The sequence below is a fragment of the Capsicum annuum genome, unplaced genomic scaffold (assembly GCF_002878395.1).
Source record: "Capsicum annuum cultivar UCD-10X-F1 unplaced genomic scaffold, UCD10Xv1.1 ctg2447, whole genome shotgun sequence".
NCBI lineage: Eukaryota > Viridiplantae > Streptophyta > Magnoliopsida > Solanales > Solanaceae > Capsicum > Capsicum annuum.
In genome coordinates, this window is record NW_025830638.1 from 745,809 (window position 1) to 765,933 (window position 20,125).

Genomic DNA, 20,125 nt, shown 5'->3' on the forward strand with positions numbered 1-20,125 from the left:
GTCTATCTTTTTCTTTTTTTTAATGTACCCAAGGCTGTGGCTTAGTGGTCAATGAAGTGAAAGGAGAACCATGAGGTCTTAGCAAAAGTGTGTGGTGATTTCTTCTGCCCAAGCGTCGGTGGCAGAGTTACTTGGTACCTGTTCGTGTTAAAGGTAGCAAGGTACCCGGTGTACTAGTCGAGGTGCAAAGGTGGCCCGGACACCACTATCATAAAAAAACTACTTATGTAATTATTTTGTAACTTAATTGTTTCTTCATTGGAGGAGTGTTGGGTTATCTTAGTCCCCGAAGAAGATTAATTACAAACCAAAAGAAGTTGTCCAATGTGAATTGACGCTTGGCAAATTCTAGTTAGAATCAGGGGTTGCCTCCATTTTCCACGGAAAGGGAACAAGGTCTATTTTTATTTGGGGTAGATTTTGAACTTTTGTCATGTAAATGGAATGATAAGTCCTTAATCATTGCTGCGGAGAGATCTTGGAATACCTTTGTGCACTCAATGACTTGCTAGATGTTAGTTGCATGCTTGTCAATTATAAATATGCCTAGTTGAACCTAATTTTGTCCCTCATGTTTTTTTCGAAGTAGGAAGATGAGAGTGCTCTTCTGAGTTTCCTAGAATGCAAGTTTGGTAAAGGGCAACCAGGTGGCCCTGAATTCTTTTATGATCCCAAATATGCGCTACGCCTTTGCCTCAAGGAAAAGAGAATGCGAGCTTGTGTTCATATATACAGCATGATGTCTATGCACGAAGAAGCAGTTGCCCTTGCACTACAGGTTCTGTTTTAATACTGATTGCTCTCTTTGGGTTTCCTGGTCGCTTGATGGTTCTTTTAACTTTACTGCTTATATTCTGCAATTTATGACTACATTAACTATTAAGTTAGCTGATTTGTCATGTTACCGATTCTCATGCATCATTTATTGTCCTTTAGACTAAGCTGAAAGAGGAAGTGGAAGCCATGAGGCTGGTCTATTGACTGTTACTTATCACATGTGTAGGTAAACAAGACTAAGAACCAGTTGTCTAGCTCAAGCTATACTTGTTACTTACACTAAATAAAGAGAGAAAAGAGTGTAAAGTCCAACAAGACTTATCTGAATTACTTCTTCCTTATTTATATTCAAGTTTTTGCTCCAAAATCAAAGTCATTGGTGGCGTGTAGAAGCTGCTTATGATTTGATGAATAAGGAATTAAAATAACAATGAAATTAAAAAGATAAAAAGGAAAATTTCAAGATGATTCTCCGTGTACACTGCATTCTATTTATACTCAGCTGGACAGCTGGCCTACACTGAGAATTCCCTAACAAACTCCATAATAGAAGCAACACGTGTCACCTAATAACTGTATAGACGTTTCATGACTGAACTGAAAGACAAAGAAACAAAATGGGAGTAAAAGACTAAGGAATTAAAAATACCAATTGACTTCAGCAATTCCCCTGCTCTTGGTCCAAATCAAACTTGACCCCAAACCATAGAGTTATGAATCTCAATATTGTGTTTTCAAGTATATAGATGATGAAAAATGAGTTACAAAGTTCAGTACTGTGCTTTCAAGTATATGGATGATGAAAAATGACATATTTTCATTTTAAACAAACAATGTGGAAGCAAACATATAGTCATCAAACATTCATACTTTAGTTGCTTGGTTGGAGTCCCTCATCGGTGGGTTAAAGGATCCTTGGTTTCCTTATATGATTTTGGGCAATGCTCCCCTAATGAGCTAGCTTATGAGGTTGAGTTAGACCCAAGGTCCATTTCTTTATCATGGTATTAGAGCCAGACCCACCCAATTCATTGTTTCCTATGTTGGGCCCCCTATGTTATATCGTCCACACCCCGGACTCCGGATGTCCAGTCCTGGGTGTGTGTGGGGGATATTGGAGTCCCAAATTCGGTGGGTTAAAGAGTCCTTGGTCTCCTTATATGGGCTTGGGCAATCCTCCCCTAATGAGCTATCTTGTGAGGTTGAGTTAGACCCAAGGTCAATTTCTTTATCAGATCACATCTAAATATATCTTTCCATTGCTTTCGATTCTATCATCTTTATGATCCCAAGGATTGATGTGGACTAAACTTATTTTTTTTTTTCTAATTTGGTCCTAATATAACTAGGTTTATCTTGCCCAATTTGCTTATTAAAATTTGGAATAATTGCTAGAGGTTGTATTTATCTTTGAATGTAAGAACATGCTTTCAAGAGTATCTAAGCCAATGCTGTAAAAGGAGAATATCACAGGACCTCACACACTTTAGTGATATAAACTGTGGAAGAAGAGAGAATAAAAAAATGTATGTGTTATGCAGAAAAAAGTAACTATAAATGCTGACAACAATTATATGGATTAATAAATCAAAAAATTGTAATAACTTTCAATGTTATTTGACAAACGGGGCTTGGAAGTTTCATTTGGGGCGGTAGGAGACCATCATGTCTCATAAGGTCTTGGAATATTTGATGGTGTTCAATTAGACATTATTAGGAGACTAATAATGGAGTTTTGAGATTGAACGGAAATGCTTTTTGGAGGAATGCGTTACTGGAGAATTAAGGGGTTTAGGAAGGAGTTTGGCGAACTAAAGATGTTACCATGCCCTGCATGTGCCGACTGTGGAGAAACATTCTGAGGCGTTGGGAAGAGTTTATGGCCAATGTGTCATTCAAGACGGTTGGGAGAAGGATGAGCTCTGTAGTGTTTGGAGAAGTTCTATAAATGTTTGGAGAAGTAATCATCAAAGTGATATGTCATGCATAATTACAAGAAGCACAGGATTAAAAGGCAGTCACATAAAGAGCCGGGGTCCCATATATTACAAGCCCACGGGAAATAAGCAGGGGCACAGAGATTGTTTGAGCACTAATAATCACTACTCTACTGTGCTAACACTAGCTAGATCTATCTACCAAAACCTTCGCAAAAAGTAAGGGCAGATGGAGCTTCCCTTCACAGCAGGCCATACTTCTCAGGGTCTAAAGAACAGCGATACCTGCGAAGCAAGAACAACATGATCATTACGGGCAGCTCAGAGATTAATTTAAAGGAAGAAATGAATACTTATGATGCAGTGAGAAGAGGTGCATACTGACCGCATACCTCCAAGACCATGGGGATGAACCCCAACCATCTGAAATGCCAAGTTATCAGCTAGGATCAAGAAGGAGCAGAAAAGCAAGAGTGGAGATGAAAGACTCACCAGATCCGAGTGAAGATGATAGAAAGAGCATGAGTACAGCAAGACAAGGATGGAGCTGGAAGATTACCCATAGCAGGTACAACACAAACTTCCGATTCTCACCTAAGAAACACATGAAATGGAGGCGGTGAAAATGGCAAGAGAAGAGTACTGAGTACTCTAGTATAGAGAAGCCTTTTATTCATTTTTTGGAAACCTTTCATCTTCTTTGTATGGGCCGGGTCAAGTTTTGGATCGGGATCAATTATTTAAACTTGGGCCTGATTTGTTTTGATTAGCAGATATTAAATAAAATGGTCCAGAAATGGACCAAAAATTTTAATTAAAAAAAAGTGATATTTCACGCACTACTTGAATGACAATCTAACCATAGCTCGTTTGGGACTTGAGGTTTAGGAGGAACTTTTAGGATTGGGAGGTTACAGATTTTCAAGGCGCGGTCATGTGCTCTAGAAACAAAGCACTTCACAGGACTTAAGCAATATATATATTGGGGTGGGTGGGTGGGTGTAATGGTGTGTTTTCTGGTAAGTTTGATTATGCAAAGCTTTTGAATAGGGGAAGGTCACCTTTCCATATAGCTCGATTTGGGTACCTAAAGTACCGCAGAAGGTGTGTTTTATTACTTGGTTGCCAACAAAGGGATAATCTTGTTTATGGGCACCTTTTGCCCTAACACTAATAAGAATTATTCAGTGTGGGGGTGTTTTGACTCTGCACAATGTTTTTAATAAATAAATGAAGGCTTTTGTAATTTGTCGTCTAAAATAAGCTTTAGAATATTTGTGTGGCTATAGATCATCTCATTAAGGGTAAAATAAGTATTTTAAAGTTAAATTGTTACTAAATATGCAAAGGTATTTTTTTGGGGGACTGATTAAAAAGGAAAGAAGCATTACATCAATTGGATCGTTGGGGGTATTACTTTATAAAAGATATAGGAAGTAAGGATTTGACAATCAAGTTCAAACCCTTTATAAACATGTAATTGTTTAAAAATGTAATTTTAATTGTACCAAAAAAATGAAATTTTGAACGAGAGCCTTGAGTAACTTGTAAAGTTGTTGGCATGTGGCCAAGAGGTCACAGCTTCAAGCCTTGGAAATAGTCTGACAGAAATGCAAGGTAAGACTGCATACAATACACCCTTGTGGTGGGGCCCTTCCCTGGACCTTGTGCATAGCTGGAGCTTTAGTGCACCGGGCTACCCTTTTACCAAAAAATGAAATTTTAATTGTATAATCCAAATTACTATATGTTGTTTTGTGTTGTTTGATTATAGTAGTATTTTGTTGTGGTTATTTTTTGCTATTATCGGTTGTTGCTTCTTGTACCGTCTGTTGCTTCTTTTATTTTCAGTACTTCTTGTCTAGACTGTGTTTATCTTGAAGCTGAAGCTCTATTGAAAATAGCCGCTCTAACTCTGAGGTAGAGGTTAGATCTGCGTACACCCTCCCCTCCCCAAACCCCACTTGTGGGATTACACTGGGTATGTTGTTGTTGTAGTTGTCTAATCCGAATTTAGTGATGATATCCTTGTTCTATATTCTACTCTTAGTCACTAACATATCTGTAATAATGTTGTTTTTAATAATTAATTCATTCTTTAGCATGCAATTTTATTGTTTATTGCCTTTCCCTTCTTGATAGTGCTTCTGAATTTATGTTTTTATTTAGTCGATTGAGCTAAGGTGTGTGCTTTTGATGCATGCAAAACGCCTCAACTAAGTGAGGAGTAGCGTCCAGCTGCATGGCACCTAGCTTCAATGTTTCTGTGCACCTTTACAACATTAAGTTGTGTTAGATGGGTCATTTAGTGAACCACTATATCTGCTCTCTCCTGACTTCTAGCTTAATAGGACTAGGACTAAGTCGATTAAACTCTGTTCACTGTATAAGGACATATATCTGTGCATATGTCAATTTTTTAAGTGGCTTGCTCTCAGAGGGCTTTTTTATTCCTTGTGTTTCTGAATTTGATGGAACACTAGTAGACTTGGAGATGGTCTGTTTTACTTTGTCTTGCACACTCCTGCTTTCTCTTCTAATTTTGGTTTTAATATTGGCACTATGATTGCATGTTGTAATAAATTTTGTGACTGGAATATGTGCGGAGTTTGATTTTTGAAACTGATATTATATGCTCAATTTAATTTCATACCAATTTTTGTTGCTAAAATTAATCATGAACTAACATTATATGCTACTGGAGTTAATATGCAACTGAAGCTAGTTGCTTTCTATTCTTTTTTGATGGAAAAGATTATTTGTGATTATTTTGTTATGCCTGTGGAATGAGTTTTGGTATAGAACTGATTTGGATATTTTAATGTTTTTTGGCATGTTCTTGAAATTTTGTGCTTTACCTATAGATCCTGTCGGATTTTGGCACTTTCCACTTGCAAATATATTTATATAAGTTTCGTAAGGAGAAGATACCATTCACTACTTCCCATGATTCAATAGGTTGATCCAGAGCTTGCGATGGCTGAAACAGACAAGGTAGAAGATGATGAGGACTTGAGGAAGAAGCTTTGGCTTATGATTGCTAAGCATGCCATTGAGCAGGAAAAAGGAACCAAAAGGGAAAATATACGAAAGGCAATTGCTTTTCTCAAGGAAACTGATGATCTTTTAAAGATTGAGGACATCTTACCTTTCTTCCCAGACTTTGCTTTAATTGATGACTTCAAGGCAAGTTCCACTAGCGTAGTACTTCACTGCTTTAAATAATATTTATATTTTCTTTCTCAAAAAAATAACTCTCTCCGTCCCAAATTATGTGTCATCATTTCCTTTTTAATTCGTCCCCAAATAAGTGTCGCCTTTCCTTATTTGGCAACTTTTTAAAGACACAATTACCCTTTTACCCTTATTGGTCCCACTTAATTAAAAAAAAAAAGATATTGGCACATTTTTTGATAAAGGATAATTTGGTAAACTTTACCAAGTCTTCCCTTATTTCTTAAACTCCGTGCCCGGTCAAATGACGACACATAAAATGGGACGGAGGGAGTATTTGTTTTAATCCTTTAAATTTATATAGAGCTTACCGAATAAATTCCTTGCCTTAAATATATTTATCTTTTCTCACGTCAACGGAGAAGAACACAAAAGCTGTTTCTGATCAACGCAAGTTTATAAGGGTAAAATCCAGTGTTTTGGATGGCGAAAGGCGACAAGGCTCTGACTCACCACGTGGGGAGGCGAGCGGCGAGGCGGTCGCATTTTGGAAGTGCGGCGACAATTAATACCAAAAGATTAAAATATTTAATTACATATATAAATAATCAAAATCTCAATAGCAATAATATATTAGCAAATATTTCAAGTCAAAAACTAAAAATAGATAGTAGATACTATTTTTTACTCTTTCTGAAAAAAAAAAAAATAGAGGTAGAAATAGAAGGAAAAAAACAGAGGAAGAAGTAGAAGAAGAAACAAAATCAAGAAGACATCAATAGACTATGAGTAATGACTGACCAACAACAACAACAACAAACCCAGTGTATTCTCACTTAGTGGGGTTAGTAATGACTGACCAATGGAGAAAATAAGAAAAAGTAGAAAAAGAAAAAAGAATAGATAAATGACTTACCAGTCGCTGCCTGTCAGAGTCGCCGGAATTACTCGTAGTCGTTGTCGCCTCTCAATGGTAGCAGTCAAAGCAAAATGGAAATAAAATCCCTAAAATTACCTTTTATCCTTAAAACCCTATTTTTTTTTTTTTAAATAAAAAGGCATTGCCTTTAGTTCCTTGCCTTGCCTCATTGCCATTCTCGCCTTGACGTCGCCTTTCGCAGGTCGCATCGCCACGAAGGCATATGGCGACACTGCCTCGCCTCGCCTCGCCATTCGCCATTGGTGACATGGCGCTCACCATTGATAACACTGGTAAAATCAAAGAAAATGATTAGGAAGAAAGGAGATGAAAATTTAAGAGCAACTGCTAGGTCTCAATGAGAAGTGCTATGGTCCTGCATTTTGCCAGTTGACAACACATACTCTAAAAAGCAGAATACCAGGCTGAGTGTGGGATTTTTATACTACCTTGCCTACCACTCTTTCATCTCTCTATTGTCAATTCGATCACGACTCTCTTACGAAATTTATGATTGGTTCAGAAGGAATCTTGAGAATACGTTTCTCTTCCATTTCGTTTTCATCAAACAAATTCTTATGTTTGGACAAGCAATTTCAGTTTCATGAAAAAATGAAGATCAGTGAGTTTTCTGATTTCTGACTCCTAGCAAAGAGTTGTTTGAGCTTCAGGCTTTTCTGATCTCGTACGTTACCTGTCGCAGTAAGTTATCAATCGAGGCTTTTTTTCTTTTGGTACTAAGATCAATCAAGTGATTTTAGCATTAGTTGGTCAACTGCTGGTGTACATTGGATCACCTTAAACCTTGGTATAGCGCTACTTTTAGTGCTTAATGCTTATTGTTAGAATCTTGTAGATATCCTAGAATATTCGACGATCTTGTAAATATAGTATAGCTCGATAAACTCCTGTAATTTTGTGATAACCGTAGTGTCCGGGCCAGCTTGCACACACCTTGGCTAATTCCATTTCTGTAATTATGTGTTTTGATTCTTTTTCCTTTCTTAGAATGTGTACACTTAGCTATTTAAACCCTAAATGGCTTGAGGGAGTAATCAAGCTGAGTTATCTCTCAAACTCTCTTCTTTCTCACATGATATCAGGGCCTTAATATACCCTTGTTGTCCAGTAATTAGCGAGTCCGAGACAGTCACCGTGTTCAGGTGATTTAGTTCAGGCTGATTGCGTCACTTTTTTCTCTGGTGGGTGTTCTGCCAACACTGATACCGCCATGAGGTTGAGGGAGCTCTGACAAGAGAACTCTAGAAAAACACTCTGGTAGACTTGCCATCATGCGCCGGCTGGTCTTACGACTCCAGCGCGTCTGATACACGTGCCAGTCCCGTGAGACCATTTTTGTCCAACATTTGGAAAGATCTCTTTCCATGGGAGTTTTCCAGCCTTTCTGAGTCACCTCTGCTATTCTTCTGGAACCCTAACATGGCCACCTCAGACTTGTTTACCAGCCATGTTTTAATTGTTCGGCAATTCCAGCAAATCTTTGTCAACTAGCAACTCTCCAGTCATCGGACAGCCTACTTTCCGCAGGCAAATCTTTGTCAACTAGCAACTCTCCAGTCATCGGACAGCCTACTTTCCGCAGATTCTTCAGCACCATGAAGGTTGAGCAACCAGTTTTTGATATTCGGTTTTGTTTGGTCGATCTCTCTTTACTCGATTATAAAGTCACTCGGATCATATGCTTTTGGCTCAAAATTCATTGGATCTAATACTTTGGATTTCCGGATGGTTTTTTTATCGGATTATAGTGAGTTCCTTTCGTACAAAGCATGTAAATGGACATCCTCTAAGATAGCTTCTGTCGCTTAGACAAGTAATAACGTTACTTGCTCCTCTCAGTCTTCTTTTTCTACCAGTAGTTGGATTGTTGGTTTAGGAGTAATCTTTTTTCACCACTATTTCTTACTCTCAATCTCTTCCAAAAGTCACAAATGGCCCATGGAAACTGGAATAGGTCAATCTAGTCCGTTATGTTCCTGGTAGTCCTTATAATCTCATATGCGTTAATCGCTTAGCCAAATGTCAAATCGCGTGAGATTTGCCACGGAGGACACATGTGTTGACTTGTTCAGTTTTATGATAGTTTATGTGTCTACTTGTGCACACCCAAAGTTGGAGGGCATACATGCCAACTGAGGCTAAGTTAAAGGACACATATGTATTTTGCCTTTTAAAAAGACTTACAATATTTCAAATTATCCTTAAAATAAATAATTGTTTAAATAAAAGAGACCTTTGTGAACTTTTTGCCAAATAAGTGAGATCAGAGCTATCAATGAGTAGGAAAACTAAAAGAGAGTTAACTACTCTGTTTTATTGTGTGGTGACTGTTTTTATACAGGAACATAGTACATCACGGATCATTGGTGGCGGGTATAAATCAGATGGACTTTATAATCTTATCCTTGGTCACTCATAGATATAAGAGGACTCCAAATCAGAAAATTTAATGTTAGGATCTTTGGAGAAGGATCGAGTCACAGGCGATGAACAGAAAAGTCTGAATCAATGATTTCGACCTTCCTTGCCTTTCTTTGAATTCCTAGATTGATCTATTTTGTAGATAAATTCAGCTCGTTAAAGGGTGGCTGAAACCTTAGAGTTCAATGAGAGAGAGAACTTCAATCTCTTGTTTTTGACTGAAACTATTTGTACGTATTATCCCTCAATATCTCCCTTTAAATAGCTCCCTTTAAATAAGAGTCTTATTACATGAATAGAAAGCCTAATACTTGTGAAACTAGGAAACATAAAAACTTATTCTAGAATAATAAATAAAGCTACTTAAATATAAATATATAACAAATAGAGCTACTTAAAACATAAATAAATAATAACCCTATTCCACTCATCACAACTTCCATGCTTCCCCGCATCCATAACATTACTCCCCTCGCGTTGAAAGAGCTTGTCCTCAAGCTCAAATTTCAGTGCAGTCATCCAGATTTCTGGAATAGTGTCACCTATTATCCAATTCCAGTTAGGAAAGTCGTGTGCACTAGTGAGTTGTTTATTATAGTTCGTCACAATTATAGCATAACCTCTTAGCTCCTCTCTGCCATTTCTACACGAGTTAATTGCTTGAAAAAAGGGGTTTGATTGCTGGTTTGGGTATTTGCCGAGGTTAATGAGTCGACCAAAGTAGTACCAGATTTATTTGAGTTTGTTGTGCTGCCTACACTTGTCCGAGATTGCTGCCATGCCCTTTTGCTAAAGTTACTTGCTTTTTGCAGTTGGTGTTTTTGTTCTAAAGACCTACACATGATTGCCAATAGGTCAGATGGTTTGAATCATCTAACCCCGCCATAAATATACCCATGTGCAAGTGTTTTGGAATAAGCTCATCAGCCCTAGCCAACTTCTCTTGAAACCGACGTTGATAAATTTCAGCGGATTAGTTTGCCGAAGCGTGACTAATTCACCCATTGAGTTGTTACATTCAGGAGGTCCAAATCGTTGGAAACATTTCTTAAACCCTTCCCAACTCATTGGCCCCTTTGCTTTTTTAAGTTGATAGTACCATAATTGTGCTTCTCCCAACGTGTGAAACTTGGCAAGTCCAACCTTTTCCGCTTCCGTTGTATGTTGATTTTTAAAAAATGGTTCACAATGATGTGCCCAAATTAATGGGTTGTTGGTGCTGTCATAAGTAGGAAAATCCATCTTGCATACCGTGGTACTAATGAATGTGAATTACCTTTTGTTGGATGATTTTGATTGGCTAGTTGAATAGGCAGCAGTGTATTGCCTCTAGCAGCAGCAGTTATTGATTGGCCAGTTGTCAGGGCACTACTCGATTTAGTTCCTTGCGTTGCTAATTTTGTGCAGCCAATTCCCATGCCAGAAAGTTGTTCTTGGATAACTACTTGGACAGTTCTTTCATCGAAGTATTGTTCCATCGTTGCAAGTTTAGAATCCGCTAGGGTTTCTAAAGCTATGGGTTCTTGGAATCTGGAATTGATCTCATCTTCCATAGTGTTAGGCTCTGGTACCAAATTGTTAGGATCTTTGGAGAAGTATCGAGTCATTGGACGATGAACAAAAAAGTCTGAATCAATTGATTTCGACTTTCCCTTGCCTTTTTTCGAATTCCTAGATCGACCTATTCTATAGATAAATTCAGCTCGTTAAAGGAAGATTGAAACCTTAGAATTTAATGGAAGAGAGAACTATTATCTCTTATTTTTGACTGAAACTATTCGTACGTATTATTCCTCATATCTCCCTTTAAATAGGAGGTTTGTTAAGTTGCTTGGACTCTTGAAAAATGTCATGGGATGTGTGGGTCAGATCCTTCAAAAGTAGTACATTTCGAGGATCTGACACGGGTGCGACAATATTTTGGAGAGTTCGAGCAACTTTGGACTTACATCAATAGAAAGCCTAATCCTTATGAAACTAGGAAACATAAAACCTTATTGTAGAATAATAAATGAAGCTGCTTAAGTATAAATATATAACAAATAAAGCTACTTAAAAATATAAATAAATAATAACCCTATTCCATGCATCAGAACTTCCATGCATCCACACCTAAGTTGCGCAAACTTTTCTCTTTCGATGCTGTATCCGTGTCGGATTCTCCAAAATACACTAGTTTTGGCGAATTCGACACACGCCCCTTGACGTTATTGAAGAGTCCGAGCAACATGGTTCCACAACATATAATTTTGTAGAACTCTAGATGGAAATTATCTTCAACTCGATCACTTGGAATAGAAGAAAACACGGGAAAAATCCATCGGAAGATCTGTCGCATCAGAAAACCAGGTTGGAATCATCAACTGCAACTTGTGGTGGTATTGGATTTTTAAAACACTAACAGAAACAGAGTTTTAATCGCCGACAACTTGAAGGCGAGAGAAAACTTGACCTCTTTTTGGAAAAAAGGAACCTTACCCTACCTTTGCGGGGTATAGAGGTTGTTTCTGATAGACCTTCGGCTTAGGAAAAAAGAAATTGATTTTCATAACAATTTTGAAGAACAAATGCAAAAGTAAATAAGCTATATGATAAAAATACTGCCGAAAGAAAATAGCTTAGTAAAGATAACCAAAGTAAAAACAATCAACATTAATAGTGTAATTGACGAAATAGATAGTGCTCTCATAATAATAATTATACTGGTTATGGAACAAATAGGTGCTCCAGCTTAGAATCGTGCTCTACACTGCCTGCTAATTGTCTACCTTAATTTTTGAGCTCCATGTTTTCCTATATAAGGTCAAGTCCTTGTTGAACCGAAGATGTGTGATGTCCTGTTTAGTCATCCCTCCCTAATTTTTTTTTGGGTCTACCTCTACCTCTCCTTAGACTTATCACTGAAAACCTCTCACACCTCCTCACCGGGCATTCATGCTCCTCTCACATGCTCGAATCATCTTAGCCTTGCTTCCCCATCTTGTCCACCACTGAAGCCACTTCCAACCTTGCCCCCTCTATCTTTCCTAATTTTATCTCCCCTAGTATACATCCACTTACGCATCCTCATTTTTGTTACCTCCATCCTCTGAAGGTGAGAGTTCTTAATTGGCCGACATTCAATCCTATACAACAAAGTGGTCTAGCCACAACTCTATAGAACTTACTTTTTAAGGTTTGCTGTCATATTCTTATCACATAAGACACCAGATGTGAGCTTTTACTGCCCTAGCTCTAATACCATGTAGAATTTGAGAAAGAAGAAATTGCTACTTTCTGTTTCAGTATGTCCTTACATCTCATGAGAAAGGGTATTTATACAAGTGAATCGTAATTGATTAAGGAAAGACAGTCAATTACAGTAAAAAGAAATATTCTCTTCCTTTAGTTGTAGTATGCCGAGTTGCTCGGACTCGGGTGTGGTGTCAGATACAAGTGCAGATTAGAGGTTGGATCCTTCCTAATCTAAATCTTAACATTAAGGTGTACGAATCCAGGTATAGATACGGGTGCGGGAATTAGATAATTTTTTTTTTAAATATCTAAAAACAAAATTATATGTCTAAATTATGTGAAAACTTACGAGGTATCATAAGGAAAAAATATTGATCAAGAGGAGAATCCAAGAAGGTGACTTAAGCACTCGGACTGACATAGTAATTTCTGTATACAAGGTACTCCATTTTCTTCAATTTCACAATAGCTTTTGTTTTGATTACTTAAATAATAGTATCTGCCCCAAATTTCTCCGTTGATTTTGATCAAGTATCCAAAATCGTTGACTAAAACCAGTACAGTTCTCGCACCCTCACCTACACCTATGTGGTATCGACACGGGTGCGACATCAAAAGTGAAGAGTTTGATCGACTTAGAAGCTAGGAAGAGGAAAAATGCTTTATCCTAAATCATTGTTAATTAATTAACAAAATCAACATACCTATTAACCAATGTGGGACACTAAGTCATCCAAGGGTGTGGCCACTGGCCTAGTGGCCGATGAAATGGGTTGAAAACCTAAGGTCTCAAGTTAAATCCCAGCAAATACCAAAAACACTAGGTGATTCTTTCCATCCGTTCTAACCTTGCTGGACAAAGTTATCTGACGCTTGTTGCTAGTGGAAGGTAGCAAGTATCCCATGGATTTAGTCGAGGTGCGCAAAAGCTGGTCCGAACACCACAGATTTTAAAAAACATGTGGGACACTAAGAATACTATTATATATATTAACTATATAACGACATACTTTAGCTATTTAAACCCTGGTGGCTTGATGAAACAATCAAGCTGAGTTATCTCACAAACTCTCTCCTTTCTTACACTTATGTTGTCTTTTCATTCTATAAATGGTCATTTCTATGTTCAACTGCTTCTAGATTAATCTTTTTCAATAATTTTTATAGGAAGCAATTTGCTCATCCTTAGAGGATTACAATGAGCAATCGAAAAACTAAAGCACGAGATGAATGATGCAACCCGTGGTGCCGATAACATTAGAAATGACATCAGCGCTCTTGCTCAACGATATATTGTCATTGATCGGGATGAGGAATGTGGGATAATGGTCTCCTAATGTTTTTTCTTTTGCATTTCTTCAGCATTGCCTCCATCATATGCTTGTAATTGCTTATTTCTTCCACCCTTAGGCATATGATCTGATTCTGAGACTTGAGGACTATATGTGTATCCGACAAGTATTTTATTTTTCATTGCATCTGCAATATCTTTTGTTTCCAGACTGTTGCACATGCATTGCTTTAGTTTGTGTTCTTTTCTTTTTTATTTTACTAACCTTCACTCGGTATTTTCATTTTAGGTTTGTCGGCGGAAAATATTAAATGTGGGTGGTGACTATCGAATGACTACAGGTTATATGGCTGTTGGACCAATGGCTCCTTTCTATGTCTTCCCATGTGGACATGCGTTTCATGCACAATGCCTGATTGCTCATGTGACAAGGTGCACTAATCAAGCTCAAGTAAGTAACAGAAGAGAGTGTCCTTTCCTGCGCAGCTTCTGCTTGTCATTTGAATACTGGTTGTACTGCTTTGTCTTCTCATATCTTCATATATGTTGAGAGGCACATGTTTATTTATTGGCTTATCTGTGTTTTGCATTATTGACATTGACAAAGCATGTTTAGAATGATCTTGTCACTTTTGCTCAATGCAATTATGACAACCTGAAGAATTAGATTCTTTGCTTGAATATTTGTTTTCACTCTTTAGGAATTGCTAGATTTGACTCAAGGGATGGGGGTGAAGTTGATATTTGGTTTTATGACCTCCTCTGGATATGGCCTAAGCCTTGACCGCTAAACCAATGCATGGAGATAGTTATCTTGCATGTTGCCAGGTTTTTGGAGAAAGTAACAGTGTTTCTGATGGTAACATCTTTTTCTTTCCGGTGGAGTGCTAGTTTTCTCAATATTTAGCTGTCTAGGCATTTTGAAGAAACCTTGGTTTAACAAGTTTTCATGGATACAAGTGGGGTCTTTTAGACATTGACGATGAGTTCTTGTAATTGGCTTTAGTTGGAAAATGTTCTCAAAATCTGGGTGGGTAAACATCTATCCGATCCCATTGGCTCTCATCTATAAATTGCAGTGGATTGGAGGGTGATGAGAGAATTATGGGTAATTTTATGTGGAGTGCAGTGGACTGTGGGATTATTGTTCTATGGTGGAAGTTCTCTTCTTCATTTTTGTTTTTTCAGGATGGTGTAGGAAAAGATAATACAAGTTACAGTTTCAATGTGGAAATTTCTGTTCTTCTTTGGTTTTCTGGTGTGCGGTAAAACGGGTTGGTGTTTCTTTAGGTAACTTTGTCAACAGAGAAGGGGAAGAATATACTTTTAGACGCTCAACATTCATGGAACAATTGATAAATAACCTAATAGACTTGAATAGAGTGAATTGCAAGAGTTGACTTCAAGTCCGAGATCTTTATGTCAAAGTATATACTTTATTGCGTCTATCAGGCAATTATGTTATACAGTACACAATATACACTAATTGTGTGTATCGGACAATTTTATGTTGAGATGGAAAACATCTTCTTGGCATTGCTGTTGCTATTTTTATTTTTTTGGTCTAGTGATTAATGAAGTGGGTTGAGAACCATGCTGTATTAGGTTCAAATTCCCAAAAACAACAAACACTAGGTGATTTCTTCCCATAGCCTTGGTGGACAAAGTTAAATCAACCTGTTTCTGGCAGGAGGTGATAGGTATCCCTCGGATATAGTGGAGGTGTGCTCAAGCAGGCATGGGTGGCTGTTGTTCAAGGATTGTCGTTATCTGACTTGTAAGCAATGTCTTTAAAATTCAATTTCGTTTCACAAAGCTTATGAAGCCTTTCAAAGCAAGGGGTTATCACTTGGTGATGTCATACGCTTTAGAGAAGCATGAGCTTAAAACAATGACACCGGAAGTGAATTCTTACCTTTTTACAAAAGAAGCAAAAAAATGGCAGTTATTTTGACAAAAATCGATTTCTTCTCTATAAATTTCAACTTTGAGTAGTTGTGTAATTGGCATTGTTGTATATTGGATAACGAAATTATTACTTCTGTTGCAATTTTTTTTTGTTGTGCTAAAGTGTCACATCCCAAACTATCCTCTAGATGTGACCGATACCCAACTAACATCACCCATTAAGCGAAGAGTGTGGTTTGTTATGAAGGAAACTTTTCTGGAAAGTGTTTTATAGTTTTGTTTGATTGGCTTTAAGAGTGAGTGTGGTATGGAGGAAAACATTTTTCGAAAAATGTTTTTCAATTTTCTTATGTTTGGTTGGCTTAAATGTTTTGAAAATGTTTTTCAGCTCAACTTATTTTCCTTTTCCTCAAAGGAAAATGACTTCCCTTCAAAAAGTAAGGAAAATATTTTCCAAAACTATCTTTCAACCTCACTCTCAAGTTGAAATATTCGTACAACTCTCAAAATCACTAACCCCTACCCCTACCTCGTCCTCCTACCACCCCACCCCCATCCAATAAAAATATATATTCAACTTTTTTCTTACCTCATTCCCACCCCGACCTCCCACTACCATCCCACTCCAAAAAACTATAATTTTTTTTAAAAATAAATTCAAACTTTTTTGTTACCAACCCCCCTCTCTCCAAAAAAAAAAATAAAAAAAATTCAAATTTTTTAATTTGTTTTTATGAAAGTTTAATTTTTTTCTTTCCCCACCCTCAGTCCTTGATCCCCACCTCCCAAAAAAATAATTTATTTAATTTATTTTTCAAAAAAAAAATTCAAATTTTTATTCTTACCCCCCACCCCCTACCATCTATTTTGACCCCCCGCACCCTACACACACACCTACTGACCCCCTCCCCAAGAAAAAAGATTTAATTTTTTAAATTTATTTTTTAAAAAAATTTCAAAACCTTTTTCTTGCCCCACCCTCCTTACCGAATTCATCTCATTATTTTTTGTTGAATATATACTAATATTTTTAGAAAATATTTCCTACTTGCATAACGAACACAAGGATATAAGTAAAGAAACAACTTATTTTCCTAAAAAATGTTTTCCTCCTCATACCGAACACACCCTAAAAAAAGTATTTTCCGGGGGCAAAAAATATTTTTTTAAAAAATATTTTCTACTCTTTAGCTAAACACTAAAATGTATTTTCTAAAAAATATTTTTTCATTCACCAACCAAACACTAGAAAATATTTTTGGAAAATATTTTTCACTCACCAACCAAACATGAGAAAATAAGTAAGAAAACAACTTATTTTCCATGAAAACATTTTCTAGGAAAATATTTTTCATGGAAAACATTTTCCTTCATACCAAACACACCCTAAATGTCTTGGAAAATGTACTGATTCCCGACACTAACTCGGGATTAACTATCGATTCTCGACTTGAGATCTAACTCAAGACCTCGATTCGAGACCCAACCACGACACCCGACTCCTGATCTGAGACCTGACTCTCAACCCTGATCCAAGATACAAGACCTAGGATTCGACCTCGACTCCCAAACCTCACTTGGGTTTGGATACCTGATCTCAACTCGGGATCCAAGATTTGACCCTACCTGAAACTTTATACGAGAGCAACTCCCGACACCAACTTGGGATTCAACATCGAGATGAGAATTAGGGTATGATCTCGACCCAACTCCCAACCTTCGATCCCTAATCGGGACCGTCTCCCTGCCCCAACCCCGATTCAAGTATTGATTCAGAAGTTGTGGTTAGGTCTCGGGTCCAGTGTTGGGCTTAGGTGTTGGGTTCAAGTCCCAAGTTAGGAGTCAAGAGTTGGGTCTTGGGTAGGAGTCAAGGGTCGGGGTTGGTGTCGGAACTCGATTTGGGTGTCGGGTCCCGGTACAGGTTTTAGGGTTGGTGTTGGGAGTCGAGTTTCAGGTCGAGAATTGGGGTTGGGTTTTTGTTCGGGGGTCAGATGTTGGGTTTGGATGTTGATCGAATCGGTTCAAGTGTCTGGGTTGGGTTTCGGTACAGATGTTGGGGTTAGTGTCGGGTGTGAAGTCCCAGGTTGAGAGTTGAGGATGGGTCCTGGGTCGGGAGTCGGGAGTCGGGAGTGGGGTCTCAGGTGGGGAGTTGGGGTCATCAGCTCGGTCGGGTGTCGGGTTGGATTTGGTTTGGGTTTTGGTCAAAAATTGGGGTCGGGGTTTGGTCCTGGGTTGAGTATTGGGATCAAATCTTGAGTTTAATGTTGGGTTCGGTCCCGAATTGGGAGGTGGGAATCGAGGTCGATGCTTAAGTCGGGATGAAGGAGTCGTGTGTGGGAGTCAGGGTCGGGGTCGGGTCCCGAATCGATGGTCATGGTTGGTTCTCGGTCAAAAGCTATTTTCCGAATAATTATTTTCCACTCTCTAGCCAAACACTAAAAAATACTCCCTTCGTCCCATTTTATGTGTCACCATTTTCTTTTTTGTTTGTCGTTAACAGTATGTCATCTTTCCTTATTTGGTTACTATTTAAAGGCACAATTTCACTTTTACCCTTATTGATCCCACTTATAAGGTTCCACTTAATTAAAGATAGTAATAGTACATTTTTTGATTAAGGACAATTTGGTAAAAATCATCAAGTCTTTTCTTATTTCTTAAATTCCGTACCCGGTCAAACTATGACACAAAATGGGGCGGAGGGAGAATTTTCTGGAAATTGTTTTTCATTCATCGCCCAACCACTAGAAAATATTTTCCGGAAAATGTTTTTCACTCACCAATTAGTCATGGGAAAATAAGAAATCAATTTGTTTTCGATGAAAACATTTTCTAGGAAATCATCTTCCATGAAAAACATTTTCTTCATACCAAACACACCCTTAACTAATTGTTAGGCATTGAGAGATGGTAACTACAAGTTCAAACACATTAATAATAATTAAGTATGCCTAAATCTCACACGATGATCATAGAAAAATGGATAAAGTTACATGAGTTTAACTATTGGGCAAGCAAATCCCAAAGAAAAGAAATGAATAGCATAAGACAGATGAAGCTGGAATGGCAACCTTTAAAAACAACGCAGAGACCTCCGTAATCCACTCGAACAAACTCGTCAACCACGAGCCTCATCCCGACGATAGTATATACAGGGACGATGCAAGTTAGGAGTGAGTTATGCGTAAATATAACCTATTCTGTAGTAAATGTTGGGAAATACAATCTTACATCAACATGCATGATATAATAACCACAACAATTATATCACCAAACAATATATATGTATGGACACAGTTAATAATGTTTAACCATCAAGAGTACAATCTCAACACAATCTACATTTAAGGAACTTGTCATAAACGACATTGAATGAAAATTAACCAATACTTTGACGAGTCTACGGCAGCATACTATGCTCCAAATATATTCGGCGGCATACATAATGCTCCATGTATATTATGATAGTGAAGAAATAATTTCTTGTGTCCAACGTCATGGCATAAACTATGCCACACTACTATGTATTAACCTGATATCCACATTTTCTTCACAAAATCAGATACATACGGCTAATCAAAAGAGACCACCGATTTTCCCAAGCACACACTTATCCCAACACATGGAACAGGTAGATAAAGCATATTTTCAGAATGGATTTTGAAAAGCAAAACTTCAAAACCTAAAGTCTAACTTACCTTGAAAAGACAGTCCACCAAGGTAACCTCCAATGACCTCAATCCTTCTAAAATAATTGAATAACATGTGCTAATTAACCATTTCCATAATTTTAGGACAATTCGAAGTCAATCTTTGGTCAAATTAATCGGATCCCTAAGAAAATCACAAAGTCCAATTATTCATAACTTATGAATTCGAATATATGCTCAAGTTTCAAAGCTTACGTTAATTTCTATATTTTACACCTCAAATACCATGTTTGGAAGGTGAAAATATATCCCAGTATCACCATCCAAACTTAATTAGTGAATATTCAATATATTAAGGCCCTTGTCCCAAAATAATAATCCTAACAAGCATACAAATTGAAGTAAATCTGGTACAATAATCGAACAAGAAGCCAGAACAGTGGCATTCAAATAGAACCAATACATTAACTTGTATTTCTAATTGGCTGAAATAATTACTCTAATGATTGCACAATAATTATTCTATACCAAATCATAGTATTATCGTTACTTTCAGTCATGGGATAATCATTAATTTTATCTTCTGTCCCGTCATTTTCCAAGAGCAATTTAATAATGATATTCTTCCTAGTCAAATTCAAGAAATATAGTTATAGGGAAATATCATATATGAATACTACAATTGAATGCAAGAACTTTCGACCCTCCTAGCTCTCAATTCACGCCACCAGTGAGTTAAGGAAAATCCCATTTACTGCTACCACCAATTCTCCCAATTCCTTGTGTTTCTTTA

At 37.5% G+C, this 20,125-nt stretch overlaps 1 protein-coding gene across 1 annotated transcript in view; it reads left to right on the forward strand.

The window, feature by feature from the left end:
- LOC107873438 (vacuolar sorting protein 18) overlaps positions 1 to 20,125 on the forward strand; it is a 71,024-nt gene that overhangs the window by 42,325 nt on the left and 8,574 nt on the right. Inside the window, 5 exon segments of the mRNA XM_047402575.1 lie at positions 590 to 778; positions 5,673 to 5,900; positions 13,651 to 13,687; positions 13,690 to 13,811; positions 14,064 to 14,225. Of these exon segments, the coding sequence (XP_047258531.1) occupies positions 590 to 778; positions 5,673 to 5,900; positions 13,651 to 13,687; positions 13,690 to 13,811; positions 14,064 to 14,225 (738 nt within the window).